Source organism: Nyctereutes procyonoides, unplaced genomic scaffold, assembly GCF_905146905.1.
Source record: "Nyctereutes procyonoides isolate TBG_1078 unplaced genomic scaffold, NYPRO_anot_genome, whole genome shotgun sequence".
Taxonomy (NCBI): Eukaryota; Metazoa; Chordata; class Mammalia; order Carnivora; family Canidae; genus Nyctereutes; species Nyctereutes procyonoides.
In genome coordinates this window covers 35171923-35195537 of record NW_026575042.1, presented here as the reverse complement: position 1 = coordinate 35195537, position 23615 = coordinate 35171923, and the positions used below count along the sequence as shown (strand labels likewise).

Genomic DNA, 23615 nt, shown 5'->3' with positions numbered 1-23615 from the left:
ACTGGTCTAGTAAGCTGTAAATGAATGAGAAGGCTTCATTTGCCTTGGAAAGAAGGAAGGCACTTTTTCCTTTAATACAGAAAAACTGGGTAATGAAGTTATAGATGTGTAGATTAGTCAGAGTTCTCAAGAGAAAGAGACCAATAGGATGTATTTTTATATAGAAAAAATATAAAAAAATTATTTTAAAGGAATTAGTTCATGTGATTGTGAGGCAGGCCTGTAGACTTGAGACCCAAGGATGAGTTCCTTCTTGAGAGTCTCAGTCTTTGTTCTTAAGGCCTTTAATTGCATGAGGCCTACCCACATTATGAAAAGTTCTCCTTTACCTAAAGTTGATTTAAATATTGTTGATTTAAATATTAATCACATCTAAAAAAAATATCTTATAGCAGTATCTAGACTGTTGTTTGACCAAACAGCTGGACACCAGAGCCTAGCCAACTTGACCATGAAATGGACAGTCATAGTATGTAAGAGTAAAGAGAAGGAAAATTAAGAATTTAATGGCTTGAGAGTTTGCCAACTAAACTTACACAATCAAGAAAATAATGAAAATGATGAAGGAGGTGAGAACTGTGGCAAAATGGACAGCTGTATACCATCTGTATTAATGGAGCCATTCCTACACTCTAGCCAGGTGATACCTTGTAAGAATGTGAGCTCAGTGTAGCTAGATTTACGGGGTTTTCCGAGATTTATAGATAAGATTTTTAATATTCACAATTAACTTGGTGATTTAAAAAATATTATATGGTCCACAGAGAACAAACTGATGGTTGCCATAGGGAAGGGGTATGGGGAGTGGCCAGAATGGATGAAGGAGAGAGGGAGATAGAGGCTACCAGTTATGGAATGAATAAGTCATGTAAATAATTGGAAAGCATAGGGAATATAGTCAATGACATTGTAATGGTGTATAGTAACAGATGGTAGCTACACTTGTGAGCATACAGAATGTACAGAGAAGTTGAATCACTATGTTGTACACCTGAAACTAATGTAACGTATGTCAGCTGTACTCATAAAACATTTAAAAAGAAAAACAATGGTTCAAACTAAATATCAGTTGCAAACTTTGGGCTATGTCTTTAGTAAATTCTAATCTAGATTTAGGTGTTTGCAAACTTTTCTGTAATGGGCCAGACAGTAAATATCATAGGCATTTTAGGCTGTATAGTCTCACAACTAACTTTTCAACTCTGCTCTTGTAGCACAAAGCCTGCCATAGATGATATGTAAGTGAATTGACATGGCTATGTTCTGTAAAACTCTAACTACAAAAATCCATGGCCTGCAGGTAGCCTGCAGGCAGCAGCTTGCTAATTACTGACTTGCTAGATGATAGAGTTTGGGATTTTTAGTAAGAGTAGAGAAGATTCGGACACCTGGGTGGCTCAGCGGTTGAGCATCTATCTGCCTTTGGCTCAGATCATGATCCTGGGGTCCAGAGATCAAGTCCCGCATCAGGCTCCTTACAGGGAGCCTGTTTCTCCCTCTGCCTGTGTCTCTTGTCTCTCTCTGTGTCTCTCATGAATAAATAAATAAAATCTTAAAAAAAAAAAAAGCATAGCCATCATTTGAGATATGTCATGTGGAATATACTATGAGGAGTTAAGTTGCCTCTGAAGTTGGGCAAACTGGGGTTCTCTGACTAGAAATCATAAAAGAATTGAGTCCATTTTGAGGAGGAGTGTTGAATTTGGTTGTCATGAATTTTCTGTAAAAATCCGGGGTTGAGGAATGAGAAAATAGGGGGTAAGGCATTCCCTTTTCACTTAGCAATCCTGTCATTACTGGCCTAGCTGAAGTCAGATATTTTGGCTTATAAAATCCTTGGTCAGGCCAGATATTTGGATTGAATGTCTCTCATCAATGGAGAAGGAGATAGGAAGAAAATAGGAACTACATTATATATAATCCTCTTACAGATGAAAAAATTAGAAGTCATTTAAACTTTGCAGCAATGAAGAGTTTCCAAAGGAGAGGGTTTTTCAGGGTTCATTGACTTTATAGTTTCTAGTAGTCTCCTTTCTAAGAATGAGTATGAATTTAATAGTGAGATTATAGCAACTTCAAGGTAGATTTTTGAAATCTATAAATAGGCTATTATTATCACTTGAAGGAGCAGGAGTACTGTAAAAGGAGGGTATAATTGGTAAGTATTACATTTCTAAAGAAAAGATTAAAGAATTGAGAGATAAAAGAGGAGTGAAAATGAGAGAAGATAATCTACAGTTTGGAGGCTTAGGTAGAATGACCAGGAAGCACAGGAAAAGGAGGTATGTACCTGTAGAGCTAGGGGAGCAAGACCAAGGGAAGAAGACAGATGGGATAGGGCCTGTTACAGAGAGAGACAAAGCCCCTACTTAACACCTATTTAAAAAAAATTATTTATTTATTCATGAGAAACAGAGAGAGAGAGAGAGGCAGAGAGGCAGAGACACAGGCAGAGGGAGAAGCAGGCTTCCATGCAGGGAGCCTGACGTGGAACTCGATCCTGGGTCTCCAGGATCACACCATGGGCTGAAGCCAGCGCTAAACCACTGAGTCACCGGGGCTGCCCATTAACACCTATTTTTTAAGGGTAGTGTTATCCAAAGTTTTTCTCATTATGAAATAAATATTGATGTTTATATATCACACTGGAGTACACACAAAACTGTAATTGAAATCACCTGACTCAATAACTCTTGACTACTCTAAGCCCTACCCAGTTGCCCTGAGGCCTAAGGGCATGACTAGCTTGCTATTTTATCTATAACCGTTTTGCCTAGGACACCTGTGGTACACTATTTGGAGCCTCTAATTTAGGGCACAGGTTTGGGAAGACTTCAGAGGGACTTGTGAAGGGCGTTTCTGAATACTATGGACTAATATTACTTTGTCTCCATACATGAGCAAACATGGAAAGGAAGCAGCAATCAAGGCAGTAGAAATGTGAATACAGGAGTTAACAAACTGAAAATCTTAGAAAACTGTAAATATGCTATTATCTCTAAAAAAGAGGAAAAGTACATTTTAAAATGATAGGCTTTCAGCTATGTAACTTAACCTTTTCCCCCCACTGTTACTACATCAATAGATTACATGAAATATATTGCTAATTATTTCTGTTAGTATCTCCCTGACTTAGTGGATATGATTGCAGAGCCAAGGAAAGTAACATAAGAATTAAACCTACCAGGCTCAGATTTTCTTGTGAGATGTCAGAGACATTTGAAAAATTACCCAGGGAAAATAATTCTATAGTGAATTTGTAGTTAAGTGAAACTCCCGTGTTTAATTCCATCTTTCTCTTTAGATAGAAATTTTAAAAATGGTCTTGGATAATGGAAACAGGTAACTTTTGAAATTCACTTCTGATTTCCTTAACATGAGTGCTTTAATGTGTTTTATTTATTTTTAACACCAAAACTGTGAGGTAGATGTGATAGATACTTCCGTGACAGAAGACAAACTGAGAGATTGACTTATTTGAATAGCATCATGTTAATGGTGTCACAATTTGAATTGGGACTGTTAAATCTATTGCCTTGTCCACTCAGACTCTATTTTTTTCATATAGGTTTTTTGGTGACCTAAAAGTACTAGAAAGGAAAAACAGTATGCTTTATTTATTCATTCAGAAAGTTTTTTTTTCCATCTTCATTATGCCCTATACTCTTCTAGGCAGTGAGATGCAATGGTGAACAAAATAAAATTCTGGTCTACATGGATCTTATGTTCTAATTAAGGTGGTAGTGAACAAATATGTACTGTAATATTGGGTAGTTGTATCTTCTAATACCATTCTCTCTGAGAACAAATAGGAAATTTGGCTTAAATTTTAATTCATGTTTAGGTTCTCAAACACTTCAGGGTTGACTTTTGTTAGCTATATTTTTTCCTTTGAAGATAGATTTTTCATAAGAAGTACACATTGTGTATCTTTTCATAGGCAATATAAAGAAGATGAAAGTCAGTCAGAAGAAGAAAAAGACTATAGAAGTTTGGATGCCTCACCGACTTATAAAGGCCTTCTAATGGTATGGGGACTACATGGCTAATAATTACGTTTTTATAAAGTAAAATAATAATCTAGGAAAATTAACTATTTTTCTATGAAATGTGTTGAAGTCATTACAGAATCAACTCAAGGAATCGCAATGCAAAATTGATGCACTTTTAAGTGAGAAGCTGAATCTCCAAAAAGATTTGGAAACCAGGTGAGAGAAACTTGACTCATTTTTATTTAGTTTTTGGAAAGTAAATACATATTGGAATTTGGGATGTTAAATGAATCTTTCTAGCTCCTTTACTGTAAAACTAATCTTGGAAACTTCATATTTTTTTTACACTCATTTTAGTTAGTTGTATCTCATATGATGGAAGGAACAAGAACACATGTAGGTAGGAAAGGGAAGTGAGAAAAAAGGAGCCCACATTGAAAGAGATAAAGCTGGGTAGGAGCACAGAATATATTCAGATTTATATCAGCAGGTTTCCCATTCCCAGATTTCTTTAGAATGTTTTCTATCTTAGTTCCTGTGTTGTGAGAGAAGAAAACTAAAAAGTTTAAATGGCATACAAGGTATATTTATACATAGCATGCCACCACAAAAGGATGATGCTCTGTGTCTTGTCAGGGAATAATAAAGAATGAACATTGTTAAGATTTTTTTCATTTAAGAAGTGTTTGTTGAATACCTCTTATAAGTTAGACACTGTCCTAAGCTGTGGTGTAATATAATGACCAAAATAATAACTTGCTTCATAAATCTTATATTTTAATGGAGAGGGAATTAATAACTAAAGTAGAAACCATTTATATAAAGTTTAAAAAAACCTACCACATGATGATATGTAAATTTATGGTTATATAAATATGTAGTAAAAATTTTTAAACATGCATGAGAATAATGAATAGTGACTTTGGGATAGTGGTTACCTAATGAGGGACACACATGGAGTTTTAAGTATACGTATAATGTTTTAGTTGAAAAAAAATTGAAACAAATCTGTTAATATTTAACTTTGGTGAGGCTGAGTAGTGGGTACACCATTATTTATCTTACTGTTCTCTCTTCTTGTCTGTACATTTGAAATATTTCTCCATAAAAGCAAATAATAGATTAACAACAAGAAAAATGAGTAAAAAGTTCTGAACTGAGAATACATGGAAGGAGACATTCAGTGGCCAATAAACACCTCACTGACAGTCATGAAATATTTTACGTTTTTTAATAAGCATATTTGTGACAAGTAACATGGCATACCTTATTTATTAAATATCTTTATAGTTTTACTCAATAAAATGCAATTCAATTCAATGTGATTTATTTTCTGCAGGCCCACACAGCATGAATTAAGACTTTATAAACAACAGGTGAAGAAACTGGAGAAAGCCCTTAAGAAAAACATCAAGTAATTCTATTTTACCAAAGTTACAGATTTGTTATGGTTTTATATTTTTATTTTTATTACTTACTTTATTATTTAAATTTACTTTATACTTACCTCATGGTGGCTTTGGCTTGAAATTACCAGACTGATGATGGGGGGAAATGTCATAAAAGGGTATTTTTGGTTCCACAGTTTGTTTTTTTTTAAAGATTTTATTTATTTATTCATGAGAAACACAGATAGAATGAGAGGGAGAGGCAGAGACACAGGCAGAGGGAGAAGCAGGCTCCACGCAGGGTGCCCAATGTGGGACTCAATCCCGGAACTCCAGGATCACGCCCCGGGCCAAAGGCAGGCACTAAACCACTGAGCCACCCAGGGATCCCTGATTCCACAGTTTTAATACAGTTTCTACTGTGTTGGATTTGGCTATGTATTTATCTTAAGAACAAAAGACAGCATTTGCCTGATACAATAAGAGCAAATATTGTAACTAGAAAATTGTCTTTGGAAGCCATAGTGGAATTGTAAGTGAATCATTGAAATTATACATGATGAGCTCTCAATTTTTGTTGGTGCTAGTCATGGCCTGAATAATACACAGCCTCATCACACTTTAAAAGTACTTAGAATGAATGCAGTGAGCCATTCACATCCATCACTTACTTGTACTTTTCTTAACTTTGAAAAGCACAGTCTCAGAGGAGTTTGAAAAGTTAGTCCTGAATAGTAGTAGGATTTTTTGAAGATAATGTAGGTGTACTTTTTCATTCAAGGGAATGGGACTTGAGGAGGTAGTGTGGGGAGCATTGGGAGGAAATATTTTGAAAACTATATGAGTTAATATATGCATTAGATGTATTAAATCAGTTGTATTAGCATAAGTTGATTCAGTTTTCAGTGAAAACCGTGTTTCTTCCTTCCTGTGGCAACACATGCCATAGTGAAGGCAAATATTCTGGAGATCCAAGGATTAACGTACTGAGTTAATTAAGATAGTACAGAAGAAAAACTAAAAAAGAAAAGAGAAATGGAAGTTTCAGAAAGGCTGCATTCTTTAGCTCACTTAATATTTTCCCCTTCCTACTATTCCTTAGTATTTTTGGTACCTTTAGTACTTCTGCTATGTGCTTGGCATTCTAGGTACTGGAATTGCAGTAATAAGCCAAATAGAAAGGATCCTTGCCCTCATGGAGATTACATGAGGGGATAAGGACAATGAAAAAAAAGAAAACCATTTTGATGTAATATAATTACTAAATGTAAAATAGTCTGTTGTGTGAATTTGGACAAGAGGTGGTGGTGACATGGTCATGGGGCAATAACAGCAGAGGTGAGAGTGTTTGGAATATTGGAAGGTAGAACTGTTAGGACTGGGTGATGGATTGGATATAGGCATCTCTTGGGGGGGGGATCAAGACTCCTTTAAGTTTCAGGCCTAAATAACTATATAGTTATTGGTGTCTCAATAAGATAGGAAAATTGGTTGAGAAGCAACTGGAAAAAGGATGATGGAGGGAGGTAAAAAGAGGAGAAGGTGTAGATAGATTACATTTGATTATATGTAAGTCTTCATAAGGAAATGAAGGTCTGAAGAAATAGTTAAGCCTGAGCTGCCTAATACTAGGTTTAATGAAGAATGGAAAGTTGTAGAAAAACATGATAGGACCAAAGGGCATTAGCTAAGTATACTGGGGGAAATTTAGATTCTTTCTTGAAGTCCCTCTGTCTTCAGAGATGAAGATGCTCCTTTCCTCTGGGTATACAAGGGCACCTATTACATGAAGGTCTTATGATCTGCTTCAGGAGAGGAGGAGGAGGTCAGAGAGCCTTTCCTGCATATGCCATGTCTCAAATTTCTTTGGCTCAAGACATTCCTTATGTCAAATGGCATATTTTAGAGTCACATATCCTTATCCCCTTCAAAGGAATTTTACTCCTTTCAAGGTAAGTATATTAGTGAAGACACACACACACACACACACATAGAGATAGGTGGTTGGTCTTCATTATTCACAGGTTTCATATCTGTGAATTTGCCTACCTGCTGAAATTTATTTTTAATCCTCAAATCAGTAGTTGTAGCACTTTCGTGATTATGAGAGGACATGCCCAACATACACATTTCCAGCTGTTGAACAAGATGATGCTCTTTTTGTTGTCAAAGTGCCACTTTTTTTTTCTTTGTTTTTTTTTGCATTTTTGTACCTTTTGTTGGTGATTTCTCCAAGATGGCCACTAAGCATAGTGTTGAAGTGCTGTCTAGTGTCCCTCCTGAATGGGAAGAGGGCTGTGATGTGGCTTACAGAGAAAATACATGTGCTAGGTAAACTTCATTTAGGCATGAGTTATAGCGCTGTTAGCTATGAGTTCAGTGTTAGCAATATCAAATAAGGTGTTTTTAAACATTGACACACATAAAACAAGCTTATATATTGATCATTTGAGAGAAATGTTATTAGATGCATGCAGGTACCTGACTCTATTAACCCCAGGAGCAATGGCTCAATCTTTTCTAATTCAATGTTTATGGTGACTAACAGAACTACCATGATTAACAAGAATTGACTGTATAGGTCTTTGTTGTTGTTTATTTGGAACTGTTGTCTTTATTTTTATTTTTAAAAGATTTTATTTTTTTATTAGAGACAGAGAACATAGAGCATGAGCATAGAGAGGGACAGAGGGAGAGAGAGAAGCAGATTCCCTGCTGAGCAGGAGCCCAATAATGTGGGGCTGAGATCATGACCTGAGCTGAAGGCTCAGGTGCTCCTGGGCTATTGTCTTTAGATTGACTTTTTCACAATTAGCCTTTAAAATTATGATTCAGAACCAATCCCTGCTGTATTTTTTGTTGAATTTTAAAGAACACAATTTGCTTTAGAAATTTAAATTTGGAATTTTAAAAAATTATTAATTTTTTTTTTTTTTACGTCTGGATTGGTTTAGATTCTTTTATTTTTTTTTTTATTTTTTATTTTTTTTAAATTTTCATTTACCCATGATAGTCACACAGAGAGAGAGAGAGGCAGAGACACAGGCAGAGGGAGAAGCAGGCTCCATGCACCGGGAGCCCGACGCGGGATTCGATCCCGGGTCTCCAGGATCGCGCCCTGGGCCAAAGGCAGGCACCAAACCACTGCGCCACCCAGGGATCCCTGGTTTAGATTCTTTTAGAATCTGGATGTGGAAATAGGGAATTAGGAATGTTAGATAACTTGCCTACATCACACAGATGGCATGTGGAAGAACTTGGAAAGAATTCAGATCTGTACCCAGTCATTCTGACTCCAAAGCTCAAACTCTTAACCATTATACTAATTAGAACCAATAAAACACCTGGTGAAAAACATTTTTTTTAAGGTAAAACTCTTCAAATTTTTATTTTTTGCAATGGCAGAGGTAGAATATTTTTTTAAAGAACTACAAATATTGGGCAAATAATTTAAAATAAAATATTCTGTCAGCCCAGTAAATCCTCTTCACATATAGACAAAATAGGGGAACAGTTTTTTACTGAATAAACAACCGACTGAGATATACAGTATAGGCAGTCTGCTAAGGAGATTACAAAGCCAGAAAGAAATCTCATTCTTTTATATAGCTACACATGCACAATCCATTACATATATTGTATGTGAATTATCTTTACCCTAAGGAAAAAAAGAACTTTGTGTGTTTTTTTATAATAAGCCGGAAGTTACAACCTAGAGAGCCAGGAGCCTAGACTAAACTACAACAGAGACAGGGAGACAAGGTACCATCCTCCCTGATACCTACATTTCAAAGATGTGGTTCTGAGGCTTCCAAGAAAGAAAGATATTCCTAGGATGTAAACTTGGCAAGAGGTTTATTTAAATCTTAAAAAAAGATTTATATACACTCCCAAAGATTCAGCCCAATGTTCTTAGCAACAGTGTCCACAGTAGTCGAACTGGAAGGAGCCATGATGTCCATTGACAGATGAATGGATAAAGAAGATGTGATATATATATATATTATATAAACACACACAATAGAATATTACTCAGCCACCAGAAAGGATGAATACCTACTATTTGCTTCAACGTAGATAGAACTGGAGGGTATAATGCTGAGTGAAATAAGTCAACTGGAGAAAGACAATTGTCATACAGTTTCACTCATATGTGGGACATAAGTAATAGTGAAAGGGACTATATGTGAAAAGAGGGAAACTGAGTGGGGAAAATTAGAGAGGGAGACAAATATGAGCGACTCCTAACTCTGGGAAACAAAGAGTTGCAGAAGGTAAGGTCGGTGAGGGGATGGGTGACTGGGTGACAGGCACTGAGGAGGGTACTTGATGGGATGAGCACTGGGTATTATACTATATGTTGGCAAATTGAATTTAAGTTAAAAAAAAATTAGCACACACACAAAAAAGACTGACATACTTCTTAAAGAGACAGAGAAAGAATTTAACAATTACAAGTTTTCCAAAGGAAATGCTACAAGAAAAGGAGGGGAAAGGCTGTCTCTTCCTTTTAGGATCTGAGAGAATTCAATTTTTTTCTTTAGATTTGTTGCCTTTCAACCACCTTCAATATCAAACGAGTCTACTTGACATGGGAAAAAAAATGGATTTTTCTTGAGTTACTATTACAACAGGTTGATTATAAAATTTGGTTATTAGAAGGTGATCAAATAGGTTTGCCAGTACAAGATTAACGAAAGGTGCTACACTAATTTCATTTAATTTCAATGGTATTTATATTTTCCCTAGGAGAAAACAAAATTAGAATCCTGTCACTTTAGTGTTGAGTTGATGGATGTAGAGGTGGCCAGGACAGTGAACCAAACTGAAATGAACAATCAAGGCTTCATTCATTTACCACTATAGTGTAAGCAGCCAAAAAGTATTCCTATTTTTCTCTATGAAATGGCACCAGGCAAGAGTCAGTAAATGGCATGCTGCACTGATAGGAGGAAACATATCACTGCCTAGGAGCCCTGGACAGATTTTTGCCCAGGGGGAGCTCTGTGAGTAGAAAATACGAAGTCAGAGTGGAGAAAATTATATTAGTTAAGATTTCCGCCACCCTATAAGGAGAAGTGAAAAGTACTTCAGTCAGGGTCACCCCAATAAAGAGGCCTCAGGATGGAGGCACCTGGACTAGGAATGAAGAAATATATGCAAGCATGGCTGGCCTGGAAGTTGCAAGGAAAGGGAAGGGTCAAGGGGGCTGAGTTTTTGACAGCAACTCCCTCCAGAGATTACAGTGCATAGGCTGTGCTCCAAGTTTGATGTGGGAGGGCAGCTTTCCCCCATGAAGCTTTCCATGAGGGTTACAAAAGCTTCCAGACAAAGCCTTTGTAATTGTCTGGTTTGGACCTGAAAAATAATGTGTAGGATTTTGGCCTGGAGTGGGAATTCTTTTTTTTTTTTTTAATTTTATTTATTCATTCATAGAGATGCAGAGAGAGAGAGAGAGTAGCAGAGACACAGGCAGAGGGAGAAGTAGGCTCCATGCAGAGAGCCGGATGCGGACTCCATCCAGGGTCTCCAGGATCATGCCCCGGGCTGCAGGCGGCGCTAAACCTCTGTGCCACTGGGGCGGCCCTGGAGTGGGACTTCTAAAGAAACAGTTGCTTTCAGAGTTGTGGCATTGGAGTTGATAGATTAAAGGGAATCACTCTTCTTTTTATCCTAATCATATAAAAAGTCTTAGGAACGTGGAGAAAAGGACTCAGAGAATGTATAACTCTGAGAGGCTCAGATTGGTATCTATATGTATTTTGTATCTTTGTGGCAAAAAAGGCAGGATTTTAAAAACAAAATTGGCATTCTACTTTTCAACTTGTTCCTCATCTCCAGCATGGAGTCATCCTGAATCATGGAAAGGCTTCATCAGGCACAGTTAAAAGCTATAAAGTAGGGGATCCCTGAGTGGCTCACGGGTTTAGCACCTGCCTTTGGCCCAGGGTGTGGTCCTGGAGTCCTGGAGTCCTGGGATCGAGTCCCTTATCTGGCTCCCTGCAGGGGCCTGCTTCTCCCTCTGACTGTGTCTCTGCCTCTCTCTCTCTGAATGAATAAATAAAATCTTTTTAAAAAAGCTCTAAAATATCTGCACATAGAAACATATCTTATGGAGATGTCTGTAGAAAACAGGAGAAAGAGAGGAGGGGCAAGATGGCGGAAGAGTAGGGTCCCCAAATCACCTGTCCCCAACAAATTACCTAGATAACCTTCAAACCATCCTGAAAATCTACGAATTCGGCCTGAGATTTAAAGAGAGACCAGCTGGAATGCTACAGTGAGAGGAGTTCGCGCTTCTATCAAGGTAGGAAGACGGGGAAAAAGAAATAAAGAAACAAAAGGCCTCCGAGGGGGAGGGGCCCCGGAGGAGCCGGGCTGAGGCCGGGGCGAGTGTCCCCAGGACAGGAAAGCCCCGTCCCGGAGGAGCAGGAGCTGCACTAACCTTCCCGGGCGGGCGGAAAGGGGCTCGCAGGGAGTTGGAGCAGGACCCAGGAGGGCGGGGATGCCCTCGGGCTCCCTGGGACACTAACAGACACCTGCGAGCGCAGGAGAGTGCTCCGAGCTCCCTAAGGGCTGCAGCACGCACCGGAGCAGTTCGGAGGGGCTCGGGAGCGGCTCCAGGGAGGGAGCTGCGGGGCGGGAGCGCAAATCCAACAACGCAGGCTCCGGAGCACAGGGCGCCGGGACACAGCCTAGGATCCGGCCTCCCCCCGGGACAGGCAGAGGCCGGGAGGGCCCAGGACAGCAAGAACGCTCCTGCCCCGAACTGAGCAGATCAGCGGCCCCGCCCCGGAGCCTCCAGGCCCTGCAGATGGAAAGCCGAGAGCCCCAAGCCCTGTAGTTCCTGCGGAGGCTGAATCCAGGCTTCCAGAGTTGCCATAGCAACTGCAACTGTTCCTCCTGAGACCTCACGGGGTAAACAACCCCCGCTGAGCCCTGAAGCAGGCGGGGGCAGAGCAGCTCCCCCAAGTGCTAACACCTGAAAATCAGCGCAACAGGCCCCTCCCCCAGAAGACCAGCTGGACGGACCAGTTCCAGGGGAAGTCAAGGGACTTAAAGTCTACAGAAATACTCCCCCGTGTTTTTTTTTCTTTTCTTTTTTCTTTTCTTTTTGATTTCTGATTGCTTCCCCCACCCCCTTTTTTTTCACCTTTCTTTCTTTTTCTTTCCCTTTTTCTTCTCTTCTTTCCTTTTTCTTTTTTCTTTTTCTCTTTTCTTTCCTTCTCTCTCTTTCTCTCCTTTTCCCAATACAACTGGTTTTTGGCCACTCCGCACTGAGCAAAATGACTAGAAGGAAAACCTCACCTCAAAAGAAAGAATCAGAAACAGCCCTCTCTCCGACAGAGCTACAAAATCTGGATTACAATTCAATGTCAGAAAGCCAATTCAGAAGCACTATTATACAGCTACTGGTGGCTCTAGAAAAAAGCATTAAGGACTCACGAGACTTCATGACTGCAGAATTTAGATCCAATCAGGCAGAAATTAAAAATCAACTGAATGAGATGCAATCCAAACTAGAAGTCCTAACGACGAGGGTTAACGAGGTGGAAGAACGAGTGAGTGACATAGAAGACAAGTTAATGGCAAAGAGGGAAACTGAGGAAAAAAGAGACAAACAATTAAAGGACCATGAAGACAGATTAAGGGAATTAAATGACACCCTAAGGAAGAAAAACCTACGTTTAATTGGGGTTCCCGAGGGCGCCGAAAGGGACAGAGGGCCAGAATATGTATTTGAACAAATCCTAGCTGAAAACTTTCCCAATCTGGGAAGGGAAACAGGCATTCAGATCCAGGAAATAGAGAGATCCCCCCCTAAAATCAATAAAAACCGTTCAACACCTCGACATCTAATAGTGAAGCTTGCAAATTCCAAAGATAAAGAGAAGATCCTTAAAGCAGCAAGAGACAAGAAGTCCCTGACTTTCATGGGGAGGAATATTAGGGTAACAGCAGACCTCTCCACAGAGACGTGGCAGGCCAGAAAGGGCTGGCAGGATATATTCAGGGTCCTAAATGAGAAGAACATGCAACCAAGAATACTTTATCCAGCAAGGCTCTCATTCAAAATGGAAGGAGAGATAAAGAGCTTCCAAGACAGGCAGGAACTGAAAGAATATGTGACCTCCAAACCAGCTCTGCAAGAAATTTTAAGGGGGACTCTTAAAATTCCCCTTTAAGAAGAAGTTCAGTGGAACAATCCACAAAAACAAGGACTAAATAGATATCATGATGACACTAAACTCATATCTGTCAATAGTAACTCTGAACGTGAATGGGCTTAATGACCCCATCAAAAGGCGCAGGGTTTCAGACTGGATAAAAAAGCAGGACCCATCTATTTGCTGTCTACAAGAGACTCATTTTAGACAGAAGGACACCACAACCTGAAAATAAAAGGTTGGAGAACCATTTACCATTCAAATGGTTCTCAAAAGAAAGCAGGGGTAGCCATCCTTATATCAGATAAACTAAAATTCACTCCGAAGACAGTAGTGAGAGACGAAGAGGGACACTATATCATACTTAAAGGATCTATCCAACAAGAGGACTTAACAATCCTCAATATATATGCCCCGAATGTGGGAGCTGCCAAATACTTAAACGAATTATTAACCAAAGTAAAGAAATACTTAGATAATAATACACTTATACTTGGTGACTTCAATCTAGCTCTCTCTACCCTTGATAGGTCTTCTAAACACAACATCTCCAAAGAAACGAGAGCTTTAAATGATACACTGGACCAGATAGATTTCACAGATATCTACAGAACTTTACATCCAAACTCAACTGAATACACATTCTTCTCAAGTGCACATGGAACTTTTTCCAGAATAGACCACATACTGGGTCACAAATCGGGTCTGAACCGATACCAAAAGATTGGGATCGTCCCCTGCATATTCTCAGACCATAACGCCTTGAAATTAGAACCCAATCACAAGAAGAAGTTTGGAAGGACCTCAAACACGTGGAGGTTAAGGACCATCCTGCTAAAAGATAAAAGGGTCAACCAGGAAATTAAGGAAGAATTAAAAAGATTCATGGAAACTAATGAGAATGAAGATACAACTGTTCAAAATCTTTGGGATGCAGCAAAAGCAGTCCTGAGGGGGAAATACATCGCAATACAAGCATCCATTCAAAAACTGGAAAGAACTCAAATACAAAAGCTAACCTTACACATAAAGGAGCTAGAGAAGAAGCAGCAAATCGACCCGACGCCCAGCAGAAGAAGAGAGTTAATTAAAATTCGAGCAGAACTCAACGAAATTGAGACCAGAAGAACTGTGGAACAGATCAATAGAACCAGGAGTTGGTTCTTTGAAAGAATTAATAAGATAGATAAACCATTAGCCAACCTTATTAAAAAGAAGAGAGAGAAGACTCAAATTAATAAAATCATGAATGAGAAAGGAGAGATCACTACCAACACCAAGGAAATACAAACGATTTTAAAAACATATTATGAACAGCTCTACGCCAATAAATTAGGCAATCTAGAAGAAATGGACGCATTCCTGGAAAGCCACAAACTACCAAAACTGGAGCAGGAAGAAATAGAAAACCTGAACAGGCCAATAACCAGGGAGGAAATTGAAGCAGTCATCAAAAACCTCCCAAGACACAAGAGTCCAGGGCCAGATGGCTTCCCAGGGGAATTCTATCAAACGTTTAAAGAAGAAATCATACCTATTCTACTAAAGCTGTTTGGAAAGATAGAAAGAGATGGAGTACTTCCAAACTCATTCTATGAGGCCAGCATCACCTTAATTCCAAAACCAGACAAAGACCCCACCAAAAAGGAGAATTACAGACCAATATCCCTGATGAACATGGATGCAAAAATTCTCAACAAGATACTAGCCAATAGGATCCAACAACACATTAAGAAAATTATTCATCATGACCAAGTAGGATTTATCCCCGGGATGCAAGGCTGGTTCAACACTCGTAAAACAATCAATGTGATTCATCATATCAGCAAGAGAAAAACCAAGAACCATATGATCCTCTCATTAGATGCAGAGAAAGCATTTGACAAAATACAGCATCCATTCCTGATCAAAACTCTTCAGAGTGTAGGGATAGAGGGAACTTTCCTCGACATCTTAGAAGCCATCTACGAAAAGCCCACAGCAAATATCATTCTCAATGGGGAAGCACTGGGAGCCTTTCCCCTAAGATCAGGAACCAGACAGGGATGTCCACTCTCACCACTGCTATTCAACATAGTATTGGAAGTCCTAGCCTCAGCAATCAGACAACAAAAAGACATTAAAGGCATTCAAATTGGCAAAGAAGAAGTCAAACTCTCCCTCTTCGCCGATGACATGATACTCTACATAGAAAACCCAAAAGCCTCCACCCCAAGATTGCTAGAACTCATACAGCAATTTGGTAGCGTGGCAGGATACAAAATCAATGCCCAGAAATCAATGGCATTCCTATACACTAACAATGAGACTGAAGAAAGAGAAATTAAGGAGTCAATCCCATTTACAATTGCACCCAAAAGCATAAGATACCTAGGAATAAACCTAACCAAAGAGGTAAAGGATCTATACCCTAAAAACTATAGAACACTTCTGAAAGAAATTGAGGAAGACACAAAGAGATGGAAAAATATTCCATGCTCATGGATTGGCAGAATTAATATTGTGAAAATGTCAATGCTACCCAGGGCAATTTACACGTTCAATTGCAATCCCTATCAAAATACCATGGACTTTTTTCAGAGACTTAGAACAAATTATTTTAAGATTTGTGTGGAATCAGAAAAGACCCCGAATAGCCAGGGGAATTTTAAAAAAGAAAACCATAGCTGGGGGCATCACAATGCCAGATTTCAGGTTGTACTACAAAGCTGTGGTCATCAAGACAGTGTGGTACTGGCACAAAAACAGACACATAGACCAATGGAACAGAATAGAGAATCCAGAAATGGACCCTGAACTTTATGGTCAACTAATATTCGACAAAGGAGGAAAGACGATCCACTGGAAGAAAGACAGTCTCTTCAATAAATGGTGCTGGGAAAATTGGTCATCCACATGCAGAAGAATGAAACTAGACCACTCTCTTGCACCATACACAAAGATAAACTCAAAATGGATGAAAGATTTAAATGTGAGACAAGACTCCATCAAAATCCTAGAGGAGAACACAGGCAACACCCTTTTTGAACTTGGCCACAGTAACTTCTTGCAAGATACATCCACGAAAACAAAAGAAACAAAAGCAAAAATGAACTATTGGGACTTCATCAAGATAAGAAGCTTTTGCACAGCAAAGGATACAGTCAACAAAACTCAAAGACAACCTACAGAATGGGAGAAGATATTTGCAAATAACATATCAGATAAAGGGCTAGTTTCCAAAATCTATAAAGAACTTATTAAACTCAACACCAAAGAAACAAACAATCCAATCATGAAATGGGCAAAAGACATGAAGAGAAATCTCACAGAGGAAGACATAGACATGGCCAACATGCCCATGAGAAAATGCTCTGCATCACTTGCCATCAGGGAAATACAAATCAAAACCACAATGAGATACCACCTCACACCAGTGAGAATGGGGAAAATTAATAAGGCAGGAAACAACAAATGTTGGAGAGGATGTGGAGAAAAGGGAACCCTCTTACACTGTTGGTGGGAATGTGAACTGGTGCAGCCACTCTGGAAAACTGTGTGGAGGTTCCTCAAAGAATTAAAAATAGACCTGCCCTACGACCCAGCAATTGCACTGTTAGGGATTTACCCCGAAGATTCAGATGCAATGAAACGCCGGGGCACCTGCACCCCGATGTTTCTAGCAGCCATGTCCACAATAGCCAAACTGTGGAAGGAGCCTCGGTGCCCATCGAAAGATGAATGGATAAAGAAGATGTGGTTTATGTATACAATGGAATATTACTCAGCCATTAGAAACAACAAATACCCACCATTTGCTTCAACGTGGATGGAACTGGAGGGTATTATGCTGAGTGAAGTAAATCAATCGGAGAAGGACAAACAGTGTATGTTCTCACTCATTTGGGGAATATGAATAATAGTGAAGGGGAATATAAGGGAAGGGAGAAGAAATGTGTGGGAGATATCAGAAAGGGACACAGAACATAAAGACTTCTAACTCTGGGAAATGAACTAGGGGTGGTGGAAGGGGAGGAGGGCGGGGGGTGGGGGTGAATGGGTGACAGGCACAGAGGGGGACACTTGACGGGATGAACACTGGGTGTTATTCTGTATGTTGGTAAATTGAACACCAATAAAAATTAATTTATAAAAAAATAAAAAAAAAATAAAACACCTTTAATAGAGCCTTGAATTAAAAAAAAAAAAAAGAAAACAGGAGAAAGCACAGATATTTTAAGTTGGCACTACAGTTTGCTGTGTTTCCCAGACTCCACAAAGAAACACAGCTATTGCTGCTGACTGCATGAAATGATTGTTCATTAAGTATGTAAAGAAATCTTTAGCTACTCTTAGGGGATTTTTATGGCCTTTAGGCCCTGCTCCCTGCTCTGGAGACAACAAAACAACCCTGGCATATTTCTGAGTACAGCCTATACTGCTAAAACACATTTCTGAAACATCAGTGATATCATATGCAATTGGGAAATAAAGGAATGATTAGTAGTATTAAATAGACATTGCTAGAAATAGTTCACATGATTTTTCCTAGTACAAGAATGAGAATAGCAGTAGTATTATAGCTTTCAACAAGAGGAAAAACTTTGCTGGTACATAGGCAGTTGCCCTTTCAGCTCTATTTTAAGAAAATTTAAAATGAGAGGCTGCACCCAGGGCTCCCTCCTAGACCCCCAGCATTAGACAGACTCCAGGCTGGAGGCAAGTTGCACTTGGTCCCTTGCCTGTTTTAACCTCATCTTCTCTGGCCTGGAGTTCCGTTTCCATCTTCATAGTCTTGGCATTCTCAAGCTAACATTTCTGCTCTGTGGTCTGTATTTGTAATATCCCTTGAGGCAACCTATAGATATACTAGAGCTGTCTAACTTAACTCTTGAGGGACCAGTTCTCTGATTACAAGATGCATCTATTGTAATGTAGTCTTGTTTCTAACACTGCTTTTCTCCCAAGCTCTGTTATTTTCACCTGTGTGGTTTTGCAAAATACAGAGTTTTCAGGAATATTATGCTTTGGCTGATACTTACTGTGAGACCAAGCGAACTCGAGGTCAATATTGCATGAGTCCCTAGCTTTCACTAGTACTCATCTGTAAATTTAGAAAAACAATGAGATAAATGTATACTTGTCAATCAAGAAGGAATTCACCGAAAGTTTAAGCAAACAGGTGTTATTTGGGCAATTCAAATTGCAGTCTAGGAGATACAGTTTCAGGTAGATAACCTGAATTGTGTTCTGAGGAAGAATAAGAGGAGGCAGAGTTGTAAAGGTGAAAGGTCATGAGTACCATTCTCTTTTAGGTCTCTATGCAAAACAGGAATTGAAACTAAATTAACTGGGATGGGTTGAGTTAATTTAATATGCAAATGAAGTATTGAAACTTGCCAAAGTACAAATCTCATTGACTCCTTTTGAAGTATAGAATGTGAACAATTTAGGTGTCATGATGAGGAGGAAGTTCAGTCCAGGCTGAGGGCCACACAGCTGGCTGAAAAGTTTTTAAATTTAGTTTCTTACAGTGAGGATGTGCATAAAATCCTCCTCCCTTATGGCCTCCTTTTTTTTTTTTAAGATTTTATTATTTTTAAAAGATTTTATTTATTCATGAGAGAGAGAGAGAAACAGAGACACAGGCAGAGGGAGAAGCAGGCTCCCTGCAGGGAACCTGATGTGGGACTCATCCCAATCGTCTCCAGGATCATGCCCTGGGCTAAGGGCAGGCACTATTATTTTGAGTGAGAGAAAGAGAGACATAGAGCATGAGTGGAGTGAGGGGCAGAGAGAGAGGAAGCTGACTCCCCACTAAGCAGGGTGCCCGATGTGGGGCCCAGTCTCAGGACCCTGGGATCATGACCTGAGCTGAAGGCTCAACTGACTGAGCCACCCAGGCGCTCCCCCACCTTATGGCCTCTTAACTATTTTAAGAGACTCTTAGCGAGGTTTGCTTGCTCCATTTTAAAATCTTGTTTTATAGTGTAAAGTGCTTAAAAGAGTTCTTCACAGAGAATATTCTCAATAAATACAATTATCATCATCACCAGGTTGCTAATATAAGTTGATTATTTCATTATTAAATGAAGATATGTTTTTATTCATCTAACTTTTCCCAGAGTGACTATAACTCGTACATGCAGTTATATATTTAGGTTACTGTACTGAGCTAAGATGTTATATATATCCATAGCATAATATTTATTAATCAGACTTGAAAACAGTTCATTGATAAGTTAAACATTTTCACCTTAGGGAGAGTTTAACATTTAAATTCAGATATATCTGTTTACTTGTATTCCCATTAGAGAATATACTGGCTTTTCTATGTCCTGCTTGTATTGTATTGAACATAGATAATATGTTCCTGGCACTACCTTTGGCAAAACTGTAAAGTATATGAAATTGGTAAATAGGTGGGAAGTCAAGTGGAAAATGGATTGTGAGGTCTTCATATCTATTGGATGAGAGAGATTGACTTTTTACCTAAAACAAATTCTACTTATTAATATTATTTTTGGCATATACTCACCAGAGAGCAGAAAAAAGCAATTGAGTGAAGATCAAGGACAGTACTTATGACTGGAGTAGATAATTGTAGGGTAATAGTAAGAGATGAGGTAAGAAAGGAGTCAGGAGGAATATCGGGTTGTGACTACTGGCATTGAGCTGTTCAAATGCTAACCTACAGCGATTAGATTTAGTTAACAGAGCAGTGGGAAGCCATTGTTTTTTTTGTTTTTATTTACGATAGTCATACAGAAAGAGAGAGGTAGTGACACAGGCAGAGGGAGAAGCAGGCTCCCTGCACTGGGAGCCTGACGTGGGATTTGATCCCGGGTCTCCAGGATCGCACCCTGGGCCAAAGGCAGGCGCCAAACCGCTGCGCCACCCAGGGATCCCGGTTTTTTGTTTTTTTAAGATTTATTTGAGAGACTGAGAGAGACAAAAGAACAGAGGACTAACTAGGGGAGGGGCAAAAGAAGAGGGAGAGAAGCAAACTCCCTCCTGAGCACAGAGCCCTGTGTGTGTGTGTGTGGGGGGGGATCAATCTCAAGATCCTGAGATCAAGACCTGAGCCATAACCAAGTCCAACATTTAAGCAATTGAGCCACCCACGCGCCCCACCATTGATTGCTTCTTTAGTAGGCAAATGACATGATGGAATAATGCTTTTCTTTTCTTTCTTTTTTCTTTTCCTTTTCCTTTTTCTTTTTCTTTTTCTTTTCTTTCTTCTCCATGCCCCAGTGTGGAGCTCAACTCAGGGCTTGGACTCATAACCCTGAGATCAAGACTTGAGCTGAGATCAAGAGTTCAAAGCTCAACTGACTGAGCCACCCAAGTACCCTGGAATATTGCTGTTCTATTTTAGATACAGCAGGTCAAGCTCATTAATGAGTCATAGAATGATTTAATGGATCAGAGTTGCACAGGAAACTGATAGGCATACTTAAATTTAATGTGATTAATTTGAAGTGGGATTTAATAAGAGACTACTTTTTTCTAAAGGCATGATAGGTGGGGGGAGGAATGTTAAGTACAGCCTTACTTAAAAGATATTTGGAAAAGGAAAATGGTTTGCTACCAGGTAGAAACACTCATACATAGGTTTCTAGGCAAATAAACTTTCTCAGTTTTCCGGTAGCCTCCTTAAACAGTGGTCTCTTGGGTTTCCATGCCCTGTTGACTGGCCCAGGCATCACTGTATTTGTTCTTTGACACAAATGGAATATGAAAAGGGAAGGACCATACCATCTAGTTCTTGCTGCTACTGTGCCCAAATTGCCCTGACCATTGCTCTTTGTTCCCTTTTCTTATAGCCTCCAAGCTCAGAGCACCTTGGAAGTTACTTTCATCATTTGCTGTACTTCTTTCCTATTTTTCTTTTTTACAAGTGTTGGGGAGTGGTTAGAACTTTCTTCTTCAGTCTGATCCCTTTTGTTTTCAGCGATTTCTAATCTGTGGTCTGTTGAGGGGACATTCTTGTTTTCTAGTGATAATATGGCTTATAAAATTAAATTTAAAAAAGTTATATGTAAAATGACATAAAGCTGTTGGAGGGTTAGGGGTGCCTGGGTGGCTCAGTCGGTTAAGTGTCTGACTCTTGATTTCGGCTTGAGTCATAATCTTGGGTCATGGGATCGAGTCCTGAGTTGCCTCTCTGCTCATCGAGGAGTCTGCTTGAGATTCTCTGCACTACCTCTCCCTCTACCTATTTCCCTACCCCACCCCCAGCTTGTGTGCATGCATGTACTCTCTCACATAAATAAATCTTAAAAAATTGATTTAAAGATGTTGGAGGGTAGATGAATCATTGGCTCAGTTTGTTGTCTTAATCTAGTGTCTAGGAAAGTATTTTGTATTATCTTGATTTTTTTTCCCCTTTAGATTACAGGATCTTATCGGTCAAAAAAAGGCAGAGGACCCAGAGAAACCAGATGAACCCAACAGAGATAACCAGCAGCAGGCCCTAATTGACCAGAGATACTTTCAGGTATTGAACAGCTGACAAAGAGACTGGTATCTGTAGTGAACCTTGATTTCTTTCTTTCTTTCTTTCTTTTTTTAAGTTTTTATTTAATTCCAGTTAGTTAACATACAGTATTAGTTTACGGTATATAATATATTGATTCAACACTCCCACGCAATCAGTACCCAGTGCTCATCACAATAAGTGCACTCCTTAATCCCCATCACCTATTTCACCTATCCTTCTGCCAACATCCATTCTGATAAACATCAATTTGTTCTCTATAGTTTTTTCCCTTTGCTTGTTTTCTTTTTCTTTAACTTTAAAAATTTTTACATTTTTAAGTAATCTCTACACCCAGTATGGGGCTTGAATTTTGCAATCCCAAAATCAAGAGCCACATGCTCCACTGACTGAGCCAGCCAGGTGCCCCTGTTTGTTTCTTAAATTCCACATGTGAGTGAAAGAAATCATGTGGTGTTCCTCTTTCTCTGACTGACTTATTTCACTTAGCATAATACTTTCTAGCTCCATTCATGTCATTGCAATTGGCAAAATTTCATTCTTTTTATGGTTGAGTAATACTCCATTGTGTGTGTGTGTGTGTATACATATATACATACATACACACCTACACATCTTCTTTATCCATTCAATTGATGGGCACACAGGCTGTTTCCATAATTTGGATATTGTAGATAATGCTGCTATAAACATCAGGTTGTGTGTATCCCTTTGAATGAGTATTTTTGTATTCTTTGGGTTACTGTGTAGTAGTACAATCATTAGATCCTAGGGTGGTTCTGTTTTTAACTTTTTGAGAGACCTCTATACTATTTTCCAGAGTGGCTGTACCAATTTGCATTCCCACCAACAGTGTAGGAGGGTTTTTTTTCCCTCCATATCTCACCTACATATTTTGTTTCTTGTGTTGTTGATTTTAGCCATTCTGACAGGTGTGAGTTGATATCTTGTAGTTTTGATTTGCATTTCCCTGATGGTAAGTGATGTTGAGCATCTTTTCATGGGTCTGTGCTAGCCATCTGTATGTCTTCTTTTTTTTTAATTAATTTATTTATGATAGTCACAGAGAGAGAGAGAGAGAGAGAGAGAGAGAGAGAGGCAGAGACATAGGCAGAGGGAGAAGCAGGCTCCATGCACCGGGAGCCCGATGTGGGATTCGATCCCGGGTCTCCAGGATCGCGCCCTGGGCCAAAGGCAGGCGCTAAACCGCTGCGCCACCCAGGGATCCCATCTGTATGTCTTCTTGGAAAAAACATCTATTCATGCCTTCTGCCCCCCTCCTCTCCTTTTATTTATTTTTTTAAAGAAAGGCAGACTATCATTTGCAGGGTCTCATTTGGATGTGGTCTAGAGTCTTGAAAGCTTGACTGCTGAACATTCTCCTAAATGGACCTTGAGAACTTGTTTGGAGGTTCTAGTAGGGAAGCACAGCTACTTGTATACCCTTGACTGAAGAACAGCCCTCCTCTATTGGGGAAGGTTGTCCTCTTTGAACCTACAGCTTTGAGAGGGATGCACATAGAGTGAAGGAGGAGGGGACACTTGCCTAGCCAACCAGATCAGTAGAGTCAACCCTGGTGATCAGTGG

The 23615-nt window shown here is 39.3% G+C and overlaps 1 protein-coding gene across 8 annotated transcripts in view; it reads left to right on the top strand.

The window, feature by feature from the left end:
• The window catches only part of CEP70 (centrosomal protein 70), a 105726-nt gene that overhangs the window by 65375 nt on the left and 16736 nt on the right, over positions 1 to 23615 (top strand). For all 8 annotated transcript variants that reach the window (XM_055321263.1, XM_055321262.1, XM_055321261.1 and 5 more), the window contains 4 exons: positions 3941 to 4028; positions 4120 to 4208; positions 5332 to 5406; positions 21922 to 22027. In XM_055321263.1, coding sequence (XP_055177238.1) covers positions 3941 to 4028; positions 4120 to 4208; positions 5332 to 5406; positions 21922 to 22027 — 358 coding nt within the window. The remainder of the gene's footprint in view (positions 1 to 3940; positions 4029 to 4119; positions 4209 to 5331; positions 5407 to 21921; positions 22028 to 23615) is intronic.